We start from the raw sequence: 15,364 nt of genomic DNA on the forward strand, positions 1-15,364 counted from the left end.
AGGCAGTTATCAGCTAATTGGTCCAGAGCTTCCAGCACAGTGTAGTGTGAAACCCAGCATGACCAAACCCCACATGGAATTACAGCCTGATGGAAGTGTTAACATGTCACTGTAATCAGCCGGACCACTTGTGGTGCAGGAGGGACACAATATACGCCTGCGAGAAAGCCCGTCCCGCTGCACTGATTATCAAGAATTACAAGGCGTTTGAGTCGGAAAAAATTGCAGTGTAAAAAAGCCTTCAACTTCAAAGCTGCCTGTGTTGTTTATTCATGAGGATGTTTTATGAAAATGTCTTTGTTGTTAATTCCAGAGATGGGGTTCCACCCTACAGATACCGCAAACAGCATCGCCGGGAGATGCACGAAAGCGCCAAAGCAAATGGGCGAGTGCCACTACCTCATATCCCAGTGAGTTATTCATGGCTTCTCTCAGTTTTCTGCCTCTACACCTCTCTTAAACTGACTTATTTTTCTCGCCTGCACCATCGGAGACGTGCATATTTGAGCTGTGCTGTGTCGCAGGGCGTGTGATGGAGTGTAAGAATAGCTGATGGTGAAAGAGAAAGCTGTCTAAATGTAGCTTGATGCTCTCCTAAGCTGTGAGCGCTGAAGCCTAGCAGACATGAATCCTCCCCTGTGACAGCCTGATGCCTCCCTCTGCAGCTTACGCCGTCTCTCGGTAGGCAAACCCTGGCCCTAATTAGGCCGTAGAGTAAAGAGTCAAATTAAAAGCTCCACACGTAGCGTCCTATTAGGATGCATGAATTGACTGTGTAGTAAAGCACAAATCCCCAAAGCATAACTCTCACGTTTCCCTGCCCCAACAAATTAATCATGACATCCATTCATCGGCAATAAGAAAAATGACAGGGCTTGTAGGTATCTTTTTAAATGTCACTGCAAGACTTTTTTTTCTATAAACTGGCTTCAAACCTGGAGATAACAGGTTTGCATTTTTATGATTGCTGTGCAAATACTCACGCTTTTAGCTAGGAAATAAGTGCCACTCATCTCTTCATTAGGGAGAGAATAGTGTCATTTAAACTAATGATGAAACGTGCTATTCTTCCTAGTTTATTTTCCTATTTTTGATTTTGAAATAAACCAAAAACGTTTAGTGCCTAATGAAATATTGTTGCCATGCTCATCAAATTTGTATTATGTTCTTAAAGCTTGCACGGTGATGTTTCGGGTTGCTCTGGTAGAATTTCTACCAATGGTTAATCATACATTTTTCATAATGTGGAAAAAGACCCAATAGGACAAAAAGGTTGTGGGTTTATTGAATGTGTTGTAAATGTAGCATTTGTTTTTAACATTTATTGAGCTTAATTGAGTTTTTGTCTGTGTATAAAACAAGTATTGCTGCATTATTATTGTTTTTACAAAAGATTGGAAACACAAAACAAATAATGAAACAAAACATGGAAGCAAAACCGCCTGTCTATAAGGGCGGGTCGTATAAGGGCGTATAGAATTACAGAATTTTGAAATGTAGATATCGGTTAATCCATATGCATTTTCCATGAAAAGATCATCTATTTTTTTCCATTTACTAACAAAATCATAAAGCTAAAGGTACAACTTTCTATAGTATTTATCTGTAACCATCCAGTGGGATTCAGTCTGATAAGCCTTTTTAATAATGCAGTATCTGTGCTTAATATCTATGATTATCAGAGACCTAATTATTGATATTTCCAAGATGTAAAATTTTGAATCCCTCATACCAAAATACTTTTAGTTCTGGCTTGCAACCTTTCCTAAATTGTGTGTAATTTATGACGTGTTCCACCCCTTCTAATCTTAACACTTGACACTGTTTACTTAAATGTTGCACGCTCAGGTTTCAATACTTTCATTTGAGATGTGTAAAGGGTCAGGCATGACAGCCCAGATGGTGTTGACAGAAATGCAGCAGTGACAGAGGAGAGTGCTTTTACAGTTTGACCATTTTTTTCCCCCCCAGCGCACAAACCGGATTCCAAAGGATATCCACGTGGAGCCGGAGAGGTTTGCTGCAGAGCTGATCTGCAGGCTGGAGGGCGTACTGAGGGAGAGAGAGGCTCAGGAGAAGCTGGAAGAGCGGCTGAAGAGAGTACGATTGGTACGTTCCCTTCACGTTATATGCCCATGTTTACTGTTTGAAGCACAAGCAGATTGTTTTATTACTTAGTTTTTTGTGTACCTGAATGACCTCTACTGTAATACAACAGCTGGAAGGAAAAGGAACTCCTGTTTGTCTCTGACCTTGAATCACCTTCAGGTCATATGAGGCTATGTGTGCTACTGTTGACAACTAATGATATTATTGGCCAGATTCAAAAGAAAAGTCTGGTTCCCTTACCCAACTATGTCTTATTGGATTGATCAGATGATCATTTTTCTAGATTTGATGTCAATAGAATGCCCAAAACTAGTGAGGAATGTAACTATTGTGCAGAATCACAATCACGTTTTATGCCAGGTACGTTTACACATACAAGGAATTTAAATGTGGTGTGTCTGGTGGTGCAAACATAAACAACATAAGGAATTAAGCTGTAAGGAAAGGGACAAAATATAACGACTATAGAAAAGAAAATATTTAAAGTAAAACTATCTAACAATGAACACGAATAAAAAGTGTTTACTCCAAATATAAGTATACTAAATCAACTAAAAAACATTTCACCCTCTGTCTGAAACCAGAGCCCAGTCTGCCCGGTTCGGTTGTGATTGGTCAACCGCTTAGAGATGCCCCACCCTTTAGCCGATCACATACAAGGCGCTGGACCGGAGCCAATAGAAGAACAAGTGTTACATAGCAGTGTCTTTATGTTACTGAAGTAAACAAAGGAGTCCGTTTCAGGCAGGGGGAGTGGGTCGGAGAGAAACTGCCTCTGGAGAGAGCTTTGGGATTCTAGCCTTGGCAGACCATTTACATGCACCAAAACAGACACAGGAACGGGAAAACCCCCAAAAGAACAATAGGGCCACTTTTAATTTAAATGATCTCATCAATACAATGAGCAATAGATGGGGTTCCAGATCAGTTTGTATTATTTTGGCAATTTTTCATATTGAATATTTAAAAAACGTCCTGCTATAGTTTTGTTTTCTCACACTCGTGGTCTGAGCCGAGTTTGAGGATCACAGTTTTTAGCCTTCATTCCACAAATGTAGACATCAAAACCTGTTTTGTCTTGAATACCTTTTGATTCACTTTAATAAAAGAACAAATTATGACTATTAATAGGTTATTAAAAAGCAGACTATCAGTATCAGTAATTTGCAAGGGAACCATCAAAGCTCTTTTCTGAGCCAGAAAGTTGTGTGTTTGTCCGTTGGGCTTAAAGTTTTCAGTAACAAAGGAGACTTAAATCCGTATATCCTTAATGAAATTAATGAGGCCAGCCATTTGAATGTGGAACAGAAACACATTATGAATCACTTAGAGGTTTCCATCCTTGGCCTGTCAGCGATCTGGCTTTGCGATGAATCAGACGGAGCACCTGCACTCACAGCCGCTTGTAAGCCTGGAACAGCGTGCCGCCTCTTTGATGTCACTTGAACGGGGATGAAATGGTTTCTGCAACCACAACCCAAATCTCCCTCAGTACCCGAACCCAAATACTTAGTCTCAAGGCGGACAGTTGGCCCCGGAAAGGAGAGAAGCAGCCATCACACAGCTCGAGGTTTGCTTTATTAAACCTGGAGAAAAGCATGAAATAAGTGCCTTCATCAAGTGATACTCAACTGAGCTTCTAGAAAAGGACATTTGAGCTGAGCTTTATAACCATAATATCAGAGGTAATAAAATGAATATCACTATGAAGCATAAAGTTAAAAACACTATCATTATATTGGTGTGGGGAAAATATCCACATGATTTCATCTAGTCCCCTCTTCTAGCTTATTGTTCTGCAGGAATAAGTCTTTAAACACAGACATGAGTTAGCATTTTACCACTTCCTGTTCGCTCAGCAGTTTTTTGAACATGTTCTTGGTTAGACGTCTCACTAACTCAACTTTTGCCCTCACAAATACTGCTTTTTAAGGCAAATATGGCTCTGCCTGATGTCATTGTTTGGAACGAGGCACCTTGTGGCCCCAGCTACGCACAGGGAAAGGAAAGTAAACGTGCTAATAGACTCATGTGAGCAGGATAGTAATGTTTGCCTGATTTGGATATGTATGAGATAAGATAGCAAAGCATGCAAACATCCCCTTCCAACACCTAAACTAATTTACAGAATGTCAAATTCTGTAAATTCCTCTTGTTTACCAAGGATTTTCATTTTGAAAAGGAAAGACGGATCAGCTGGAAAAATGTGCTTAAATCATGATTTTATGATTTACTTCCAGTGGGCTAACCCAGCACAGATCTTGTGGAATAAAGCCCAATTATGGAAAACACGCCAAGCTATTTTAGCTGCATAGGGGATCTTTAACAGTATTGCTGAATTGAGGAAAGAAGTGGGTATAGGGAAGTTACCGTTAGTTAGAAACCCTTTTATGTTACTGCAAGTGGATGGTGAGCACAAAGCAAAAGCAAACTCAGTTGGTTTTTGCCAATTTGCTGATTTTGTGATTTATTCTGTGTGTTCTATTAGTCTGTGAAAAATGAAAGCCAAATATATAACGATGCAACAAACTGTCTAACATGTGCTGCTGCAGTGAGATCATATTGGGTTTAGGATTTTCCCAAATATAAATGGTTGAGATCAATTTGTAAATGAAGTTACCAGGAACAGTGCACATTAATCAACATGTCAGGTGTTTTTGAATGAATGCAAGAACAAGCTAATCAGCTCATTTTTATCTTTAGGTTCTTACAAATGAATTACCTGATCTGTCAATACAATGCTGCAGCAAGCACTACAGTACATCACAGTATGATTTGAAACAATACAGTACTATCACATTCGTCAATGCATAAGTTAAGCAAAAATATGTCTAAATATAATGTAACAGAAGTGTCAGATTTGAGGTAATTTAGTCCTTAACCTTCAAACCATATCCAGTTTTAGATGACTGCATCCCTTTATCAACAGTTATTTTCCCCCGTCGCTGCATATCCTCCATTCCCTGTAGTGACTGCTAATGTAAAGCTTTAGTGAAGGCCTGCAGCAATAGGCAGATCCTGTCAGAATGGGATTTTGTCTCAGAGCTCAAGCTGTACCGGTTGCACTCTCCTTACCTGAAACAACACCAATGTGCTGCATGCAGGAAGAGACCCTGGAATCAGACTGATACTGGGGTAATGCTTATGTTGTCTCCAAACCTCTGCAGTGAGAATGAGAAGACGCATGTTAGCAAATTCTGCCATCTATAGGCTGGAATAAGTACAGCATATGCAGCCTGAGAAATCTCTTTGTGTTTGGAACATGTGCTGAGAAAGGAATAAAATGCAGGGATGTTTAAAACCTGGTTTCTTTTTTTACAGATTGGTTTCCAGAGTACATTTTTCCTTCTTAATGATGAATGTTCCTTGTTTGTTTTTAATCTAAAGGAAGAGGAAGGCGATGAAGTCATGTCCACAGATGCAGCGTTATCCAGTCACAGGTTCCCCCCTGGTGCTTATCCGCAGAACTACAACTCACGCTATGCTGACAACACCTACAGTGGTCTTATCCTGAGAGACGCTCACGAGGAGAACCCCGAGAGCATCCTGGATGACCACGTGCAGCGGGTCATGAAGACCCCTGGCTGCCAGTCCCCCGGCACAGGACGCCACTCTCCCAAGTCACGCTCGCCTGAAGGTGTCCCAGGGGGCAAAGGGGTGGGACTTGGAATGGCGCAGGGGAAACATCCGTCCAGGCACGGCGTCAAGGGAGACCACCTGTATCACCACAAACACATGCACCACATCCACCACGCCGGCGTCGGGAAGCCCAGGGAGCAGGTGGAAGCTGAGGCGGGCATGCGCATGCACGGCAACCTTTCCTGGAGCGCAGACACGGGGCATTATGGATCGAAGTCTCGCAGCTACGCGGATGGCATGGGATCCAACCCCGTGGAGCACACAGGGTATAGGTACGCACCAAATTCAATTTGCTTTCCTGACGTACCCAAAATGCTTTTCCCACTCATCAGTTTTTTTTTCTTTCTGTTTTTCAGTAGCAAAGGAGGCCCACAGTGTAAAAGGGCGTTGAAGAAATGTGATGAAGTGCGGCCTTATGACGTGCCAGCGCCTCCAGAGGAGATGGAGAAAAACCAGAAGATCCTTTTGTGGCTGATGGAAGGACAGAAGGAAATGGTTCAACATAAGAGGAGCCCATACGGGTCAGTGAGGACACTTATCATAGTGCAAACTGCTTTTTGTTAAAGGGGCCCTATCATGCTCATTTTCAGGTTTCTGTTTTGTACCTATACTCTGACATGTCTCCATGCTTTAACGTTCAAAATGTTTAGTTTTTTTGTCATACTGCCTGTGCTGCAGCACCTGTTTTCACCCTCTCTCCGAAACCAGAGCCCAGTCTGCTCTGTTTGGTGAGCTGGCTGGCTCTGTTGTGATTTGTTAACTACTTAGAGCTGTTCCACCCCTTAGCCTATGACGTACAATGGGTTGGAGCGCAAGCCAATAAAAGCACGAGTGTGACATAGTGATGTCACTATTAAAAGATTATTTTTAAACAAATAAAATCTCTTTATCTTAATGGCAAAGTCATTTTAGACCTCACAACAAACTGATGCCTTTCTTCATAAAGCCTTCATGAAGAAGTCAAATAGATCAGATTTTTTTAAACAAATATCAATATGAGCCTCATATAATCCTGTATCATTAGTATTTTGTGCCTCTACTGTGACATGTTTACAAGGTTTAATGTTTAAAAAGTGCTTTATCTTTATATGGATGTTAAGTTATGATGTCACTGGAAGTAAACAGAAGACTGCATCGAGGAGTTTAAGGCAGGGGAGGGAATTTGGGGATTTTAGCCTCTGCAGACCATTTACATGCACTAAAACCTACAAAAACACACTACAGGCGAGGAAACCCCCAAAAAGCCTAACGGGCCCCTTTTTGGAGTGGCTCACAGTAGAGATGCACCAACTGCACTGTTCTTGGTAAACTCCATATTTTGGGTTAGGGTAACACTGATACCTCTATAGACTAAGTTCTGACGAAGGCACTTTAGAGTTTGGATTTTTCAAAGAGTCACATCTTTACATTTTAGGAGTACGACTGGGTCCAAGAGGACGTCATGCCATGAGGCCCAGCAGCGGAACAATGTGCAGCCATCCCACCCTTTTATCCAGGATCCCACCATGCCCCCAAATCCTGCTCCCAGCCCCCTCATCCAGCTGGAGGAGGTGCGCCGGCGGCTTGAAGAGGAGAAGATTAATTCAGGAACTGTTCAACCCAAGCAACGGTAAGTGGACGCACATGTCCTGTTATTACTTTTTATTACAGAGGAAGGAGATGTAGCTATCCTTTTTGTCTTTAATAAGGTACCCTTTTGTTCTCTATTCTGTATGCTCCTTATTGCCGGTGTGTGTCTAACTGCTGGGGTTGTTGGGTCCCTCAGGTATGTGATGGAGGTGATCCAGAGGGGTCGCACCGCCGTCAGGCCGGCACTGTTCCCTCCGCTCAGCGTGGTGCCCGCCGTCTCTGACAGCGAGCTCTCCCAGCCCGAGTACGTCCTTTTCCCACAATCACGAAACCCCCCCCCATAGGTCACAGCCACCAACATCACTAGCCATTCCCATCACTGTTAGTGAATCACCCAGGAGGGTGTATTTTTGTAGAGCTACAAAAATAGATGTTTAGAAATCAGCTACCGTAGTTCCCTCCTCTGGGTGTGTGCTGTTATTGTGATGTCATCATGTTGTGTCCCACACTTTATCCTTCAGTTGGTTGTTTTGTTTATTGATTTAGATTTACAGGTTAAAGTCCATCTATGATTTTAACACCCAGCAGTCTGTGGGAAAATAATTTTTCATTGTCCTTTACAGAAAAATACTCTTAAGCACCAGACTTGATTGTAGAGAACTCATCAGATCCCCCGCTGGTTATTTCCCAAAAGCACCAGAGAGACGATTAGAGAGGAAGTAGAAAAGATGTCTGTGTTCTTTCAGAGGCAGAAGTATTGGGGAGAGAGTCTGCTCTTTCTGTTTGAGGTCTTACCAGAAACTCAGATGGGTGCTTAACACATGGAGGGAAGCAGGGGAACTGTGTAAGAGGTAGGGGAACTGTGTAAGAGGCAGATGAAGGCTTGTGTGGCACTTCCAGCGGGACCTGTCAGGAGAGGGGTTCAGAGCCAGCATTGAGGAATTATAGACAGAAATCGGATAAATAAAGTATCATATATCTTTTCAGAAAATCTCTGATTCTTTTCTTAGAACACTGAGAATACCGTTTTTCTTTCGTTTTTTTAAGTGGTTATTTGCAAAATGACACACACTTAAAATATAAGGACATAATAATAGTAATAAGAAAGCTTTATATGTAAAGCACCTTTCATACACACATCACAAAATAAAACGGAGAACAAGAAACTCAATTCAGGTCAAACCTTTTTCAATCAGCATAAAAACATGATATAACAATTCACAGAACACAAGATTTAAATTGTATTTAAATGTTGCTTTGATACAGTAGTTTATTTTTACATCATAGGCTGCTTCGAGCTAGTGTGTTGGGAAGTTAAACAGGTCGTAATTCTCTCTTTCATATCTATTTTATATTGATGTGAAAGCATCACTTTCACAACACCTGGAATTTTGGGAAAAGGGGGAGAGAAGCTTTTCGGTATAACAACTGATCCCTCCTATACTAGCCTGCCTTACAACTAGTAGTGTCCCTGCAATGTCAGCTTCATTCCAGGGACATAAACAGAAGTTGTTATGTTGTTGTTCAAGTTTCTACACAAGATATCAGGTGAAAAACATCTGAGATGATGGAGGATAAGATTATTGTCATTGTGCTGCATGGCACACCCACTCAGGACATCAGCAGCGTAGCAGTCATCCCTCCTACTGCTGTCTGCCTGTAGGTGGTTTTGACACCCTGATAGCACACTTTATTGTGAACACTTTTCATCTGGATGTTGTTCTCGCAAATACGAAAACAACTACATTGTGTGAAATGTTTGTTTCCACTTGGGGTGATTTGTTTGCTCTTCACCTGAATATCCTGTTGTATCAGTGCTTCTTGTTTACCATGTATCTCAGTTTTCTGTCCTCAGTGCTGTTCCCTCAGAACTGATTATTGGTAGACATTAGCTGAAGCAGAAAGCTAGAGGATGTTAGCCCACGTTGTGTCTCTCCTCACTCAGTAACTGTGATTGCACATACTGATTAGAAAGTTTGATCTTTAAGAAGCAACTTTTGGAATGACTGCAGTCCTCATTCCCTTTTCAAGGTTAGGTAAAAGCATATCAGAAAGTGCAGAACTAACTCAAGTGCATGTTATTGTCAGGAAATGATTGATTCAGAATCATGACTCATTTTAAAAGCTAGGGTCCTTTTATTTATTTATCGAAAATGTCCTCCATTAATTAGAAGTGTGGACTTAAATAATAGGAATGCTTCTCAATATGCTTCTGTTTTTTTCCCTTTGCAGACACAAAGCCACTAAGAAGCATCCCTGTGAAAACACGACTGTGGCGTATTACTTCTGTGAGGAGCTGATACCGTACAGGACGTCTGTCAAAGGGAGGGTCGTCACGCTGGGCCAGTTCAAAGAACTGCTGACGAAGAAAGGAAATTACAGGTGAGATCTATTCTGCTGTTTGATATCTGTGGTTATCTTCAAACTAAACTAAAAATGTTTAGGCAAAGCAAGGCAATCGTTATTTATATACCACCTTTCAAAACAAGGCAAATGAAAGTGCTTAAGGAATAGTGTAGCCGAAATACATATAATATAATACAAATACATATAAGATGTATATTAAAAAGCAAAGAGTAAACATAAAACAAGCTAATATATAAAATACATTAATAGAAGTTGCAGTGTAAGTTATGAATAACTCTCTTCTAGTTTAATAAGTAAGATTGAATTAAAATCAGTCTTAGAGCTATAATTGTATTGGTGATATATGGGAAAGAAAGTAGCACATCAATATTATTGAGTGTCAGCTAGCCTTTTGCTCAAGTCTTAAAAACATGTGTCTATAAACCATTGTATGGCGTCATGGCGACTGCATCTATTTCCTAAATACAGTTTATCATTTTTGCGATCATCTTTAACTCAATGCAATTGAATGTATAACTCTGAAAGGACAGTTCTGCTTCACTGATACCATTTTAGGTGATTCATTTTAGCACGATGTAATGGTAATTTCCTCAAGTGAATCTAAAATCCTTTGAAGTTTGAAACTTGAGTCTATAACCCCGCTGAACGCACTGTAACAGTCACAGCTGTTAACCTGGAGAAGTTAACTGCGTTCCCCGTCTTCTTTCAGGTATTATTTCAAGAAGGTGAGCGACGAGTTTGACTGTGGGGTGGTGTTTGAAGAGGTACGTGAAGATGACGCTATCTTGCCCATCTTTGAGGAGAAGATCATCGGGAAAGTCGAAAAAATAGATTGAAGGTCACGTTGAAGAGGAAGGCAGCGCGTGATGGATGCGGAACAATTGGAGGTTGAAGAGGAAGTGTTTTGGGATTGAATCTGAAGGAGCATGAGAGGAAAGTGACACGGGAAAAGTGGATGTTGAAGAGCAGAGCGGTGGTCACAGCAGTTGTGAGGCTCGGGGAGAACCACTGCAGTGACGTTGGACTAGAAGGAAAGAAAAAGGACCTCATTCACTTGGTCGGAGTGTAATGTAGCATTGTAAAGTTTACTAGATGAAGAACAAAAGTGCTACTAAAGCAACATATTTTTGATATGACGTATCAGAGGTTGCCCTTTCTAAAGTAACCACTCTTGTCATTTTTATATGTATTGGTACCAGATGTGTACAGTTTGTGTTAAAAGATAACAACATTTTATATCTATTTAAGTATTTAAAATGCTCATTTTCAATCCTATTGAAGCAGGAGTGTGGCCCCTGTTGGAGACGATCAAATCCTTTTTAGGGATGACTCTATTGTTTGTTTTTGCTTTTAATACTTCACTTTAATAACACTTAATTTTATGGTATTCAATCTGCACTTTCATTGTATGGTACGCCACTGAATATGTCTCAGTGTAGGCTGCAATGTGAATTTCTAAAGCACCAACATAAGTGGCCAGAAAAATGGAAACCCCTGTAGAGTGTACTGCAGTCCAGCACACAGCCTGGTGTCCTAAAATAGTACTTTAACAACATTATTGTGAGTTACCGCACTGCAGGAGATCAGTTTTAGAGCTAACACTTTGTGTGTTTTTCTGATTCCTAACAACACCACACAGTTATCATTTATTGTTGTATTGGCTTGCATAACTGCATACTGCAAAGGTGGTTTTCATTTTGATGGTTCCTTGTTGTATGCTCCATGGCAGGTAGCCATTAGCTATGTTTATGTACACGTGCGTCACTGTTGTTACCCCAACTAAATTGAAGTTGTAAGAAAATTGTCTAACAAATTAACACAGCAGATGCAATAATACTGTGAAAAAGGGTGAATATCTATGCAGGTTGGGTCCCTAATCCCAAAACGACACTGGCCCTTTATGTTAATTGTCCCCTTTAATCATTTGGAAAAATATTAAAACAACTAGAGTCCACACTTTAGGACATTTAGGTTTTTAGAAGCCTTTTCAGGGTTTTATCCAATTCAAATTTGTATTTATTATACTCAGTCAGTTAATCAGGCTGAAATTCAATATGGTTGAGACCATTTTTCTAAAGTTTCTACAATTCCAATTATGTTAATCCTGATTGAATTAGAAATATTATCTTGTTTATAAATTGAAAATAATAGTAAGGGCCAATGAATATTTAGTGGTGAATTTTTTCTAGTTTTCTTTAAATTATTTCCACACTGAAAAGTTGAGTACTCACTTCAGCTTTCGAGGTTGGTTTTTTTTTCGTGGAAGGGAAGCATTTTCGTGGAAGAGAGGCTCCTTGAAGAAGTCATATCACAGCGTTTGAATGAGAGGCCAGTGAATGTCATCAGAATACTATGAAACCTAGATATAGTTTCACATTAAGGCATATTTAAACCCACTTTGAGTGCTACCTTTTTACAGTCGGTGTAGAGGAGTGCTAACAGACACTGAAATGTTGCGTTTATCGTGTTTACATCTAGTATTTATTAATTGTAGCTCCATGTATGTGTTCATTTATGAGATCCCCAAGACTAACCCTCTTTTAATCACTGCTTTGTATCCGTTTAGAAGGGGCTGATCTCTCATCTGTAGCCTGCTCTAGCTAATCGCGGCTACATCGTGTGCCTAGCAGTAATGAATTGTTTAGTGCAAATGATCTACTGTTGATAGATCAGGTTACACCAAAGAGAATAAAGTAGATGGTAGTTGCCATAGGCGCGCTCTTGAATTCTCACACATTGATATATACCTTCATTTTGTGGCGGCACTTAGTTGTTGTTATGTTATATTTAAGCTTAAGCATGAAGATTCAGAATGTTTTTGCAATGAACAAGGTGTGCATTTCCTGATGCAACTTGTCACACGGGACGAATCCTAAAATCTGCAGAGATTCAGACGTTATTCTTATTATCGCCTCGCTGAAAAATGTCTCAGGCAAAAATACATTTCCTGTCCCTGCTATTTGGCTCCATAAATGAAACGTTTGCACTGGAATTGAACAAACAAATCTGGAAAGCAACATGACATTTAGAGTCAAGGTCTCTGTGTATTTCCCTGTCCCTAGTCATTGAAAGCCTTTAATAGACGCTGGACCTTGAAACCAGAGTGCTGTATCGTGTGTCGTTGCTCAAAAACCCACTGTCAAAACGATGTTGTTTATTCGCAAGCTGTTTATCAATGCTGCCTTTTTTTTTAGATTCTTAACTTAAATCAGTTTAATATATACTGCATTGTTAAATTATACACTATTGAGTTCATAATCAAGTTAAATACTATAAGTATTATCTTGATTTGATTTTTATTTCATTTGAAATGTCATATCTGTGAAGATTCTTACTGTGAAAGCCCCAAAAGTTATTATTTAAGATCAATGTAATGTATATAATAAACATCAGAGTGCCTTTACTACTATGCTAATGACATCTGCTGTGTGACTTTCACACACGTGGGGGCATAAATACCGGGATTTATTTTTAGATGTATTTTTATTGTTTAATGTTTGTCACATTTCCACTTTTTTTTTTCTCTGTAAATATGTACAAATTTGTCATCAGCCAGCAGCCCACTCACTACCCTGGACCTGTTTCTGTTCATACCTAGCATGGTTACCGTTTAAAGGTACCCAGACAATAAATTCATGCAATAAACCAGAGCCTGACTTCTGAGTGTTATTCACCCAATCCTTCATTGTCATTGGTTGGACAATAACTTGCATTTTTAGCAAAATGTATTTGTTTAACAATTTAGAGGTTGCTCCAACAATGTCAGAATGCTACGGATAGAGCATCTGTGTTTTGAAGCATAGCTGCAGTGCTACCTCACAGACTGAAGATGGCATTCTTAGTTTATCGGTGATATTTCAAAATCTGTAGTCATATCAGAGGTTCTCTCCCCCCCCCAGAACTGTGTGAACATGCATCAGATATTATACAGAGAATAAATAATGTGTATTCTGAATTTAAAAACAAAACTGAATAACTTTCCCTACGGTTTTAAATACATTGACTCAATTCCTGAATGAGCAGCAACCTATTGACACTAAAAACACTCCTGTCTTTTTCTCCGTTTGTTTATGCAAACTCCAAATGTTTCTTAAATCTCTCAATCTCTACAGTGTCTGAATTCCAACACAGAGAAAGCTTGTCAGTAGTTTATAAGATAAAATAGAAACAAGTTCATTTTACTCCAACACACACCTATAAATAGTAAAACCAGAGAAACTGATATTGCTGGTCTCTACATTTTTTAAAGAGCTGTATATTGGATAAATACCCATAATCCAATTGTTGCTGCGCATCAGAAATTCTGCTGCTTTTACCTTTACTCACCGGCTAATCAACACTAATTTTAGGGAAAATGTTAAATGAATAGGTTTTTTATTTTTATTGCAAATAAGGCTGGTGCTGTTATGTTGATTGTGCTTCTTTATATTCATGCCAGTGAAGCTCAAAACATACAGCCTCAAATTGGACTAATGATTTATTTACTGGCTCAGATTAAAGCTTAAGCACCTCACGGAATTGAATCAGAAACGTTATAATTATGCATGTCACCTCAATTTGAAGTCAAATAGGGCCAATCATATCAGAAGTCATCATAACACAACCTACCAATATAGAATTTCCAAGGACCAGACGGTGCAGGAAGCAAAACAAGAATACTCCCCGTGAGTGGGTGGCCATGAAAGGGACAAAAATGAACACAAAAAAGCAGAAAAAAACTCCCGGGGTTAAGCAACGGTAGTACCATGCATTTATTGAACATGAATGCATACAGACATGAGCCGATGGGTGAGACTCCGATAAGAGCAAGACATGCAGACTGTATGGTTGTTTAAACTCTTTCTGTTGTTGTTTTGTGCTTTTTTGTAGCTATGCATCTCTCTGAGGTTTCTCTTTGTGGTTATATTTTTTGTCCATGGACATTTTGTCATTTTATTGGATCTCTTTCTAGTAATTTTTTCCAGCAATGTAATGCTATAGCAGCATAACTAAGGGCTGGTCCAAGGCAAGCCTGAGCCAGCCTTAACTATAAGTCTATAATGACAAAGTCTGAAGCTTCCCTTAAATGTCGAGAGGGAGAGGAGACAGATAGCTGAAGGGCTCTTGCTTCCCATGTAACTCTGAATTCAATAAACGCAGTGCTCTTTTGGGTTTAATGAGCTCATTAAGATAAGATCCCTGGCTTATTGCATTGTAGGCGAGGAGACGGGTTTTTTTCTGCCAGTGCAGAGAAGGAGTATGATATTAAGTTACATTAGTCCCAACAGCACTTGTAGAAAACAGCACTATACGACTGCCCTGCGGTGTGTTGCCACAGTAACTTTGTGTGACTGCATCCGGCTACATGATGAGCGACCTGTGAAAACATTCATTTATTTCACTTCCCTCTTCCTTTGAGTCATAAGCGCATAAGTTTGTGACCTTTATCTACTGAGGATTCATGTTGGATAAAAAGGGAGTGTGCACCCCTTGGTCTGCAGTGGATATACTGTATTAGTTTTATGCAATACGCTCTAACAAACAAGGCTGATCGAGTGACCTTTACATACAGTAGATGTAAAACTTTTTCTGTTAGGTCAGGTCAGTTTTCTCAATTATTTACATTTTTTTATAAAGTTGTTTGCTTTTAAAGGATTTGAATGACCGATTATGACTTTACATGAAAGATTAAAGATGATGT

At 39.8% G+C, this 15,364-nt stretch overlaps 1 protein-coding gene across 7 annotated transcripts in view; it reads left to right on the top strand.

The window, feature by feature from the left end:
• Nucleotides 1-13,334, top strand: part of axin1 (axin 1) — a 33,058-nt gene extending 19,724 nt beyond the window's left edge. For 6 of the 7 annotated variants that reach the window (XM_063904652.1, XM_063904653.1, XM_063904654.1 and 3 more), the window contains 8 exons: nucleotides 314-410; nucleotides 1,972-2,109; nucleotides 5,497-6,020; nucleotides 6,105-6,269; nucleotides 7,163-7,357; nucleotides 7,514-7,621; nucleotides 9,550-9,699; nucleotides 10,394-13,334. In XM_063904652.1, the coding sequence (XP_063760722.1) occupies nucleotides 314-410; nucleotides 1,972-2,109; nucleotides 5,497-6,020; nucleotides 6,105-6,269; nucleotides 7,163-7,357; nucleotides 7,514-7,621; nucleotides 9,550-9,699; nucleotides 10,394-10,520 (1,504 nt within the window). In that variant the 3' untranslated portion in view covers nucleotides 10,521-13,334. The remainder of the gene's footprint in view (nucleotides 1-313; nucleotides 411-1,971; nucleotides 2,110-5,496; nucleotides 6,021-6,104; nucleotides 6,270-7,162; nucleotides 7,358-7,513; nucleotides 7,622-9,549; nucleotides 9,700-10,393) is intronic. The other variant, XM_063904657.1, reaches the window with a different exon arrangement.
• The last annotated feature ends 2,030 nt before the right edge of the window (nucleotides 13,335-15,364 follow it).

Source organism: Eleginops maclovinus, chromosome 16 (assembly GCF_036324505.1).
Source record: "Eleginops maclovinus isolate JMC-PN-2008 ecotype Puerto Natales chromosome 16, JC_Emac_rtc_rv5, whole genome shotgun sequence".
Classification (NCBI taxonomy): Eukaryota; Metazoa; Chordata; class Actinopteri; order Perciformes; family Eleginopidae; genus Eleginops; species Eleginops maclovinus.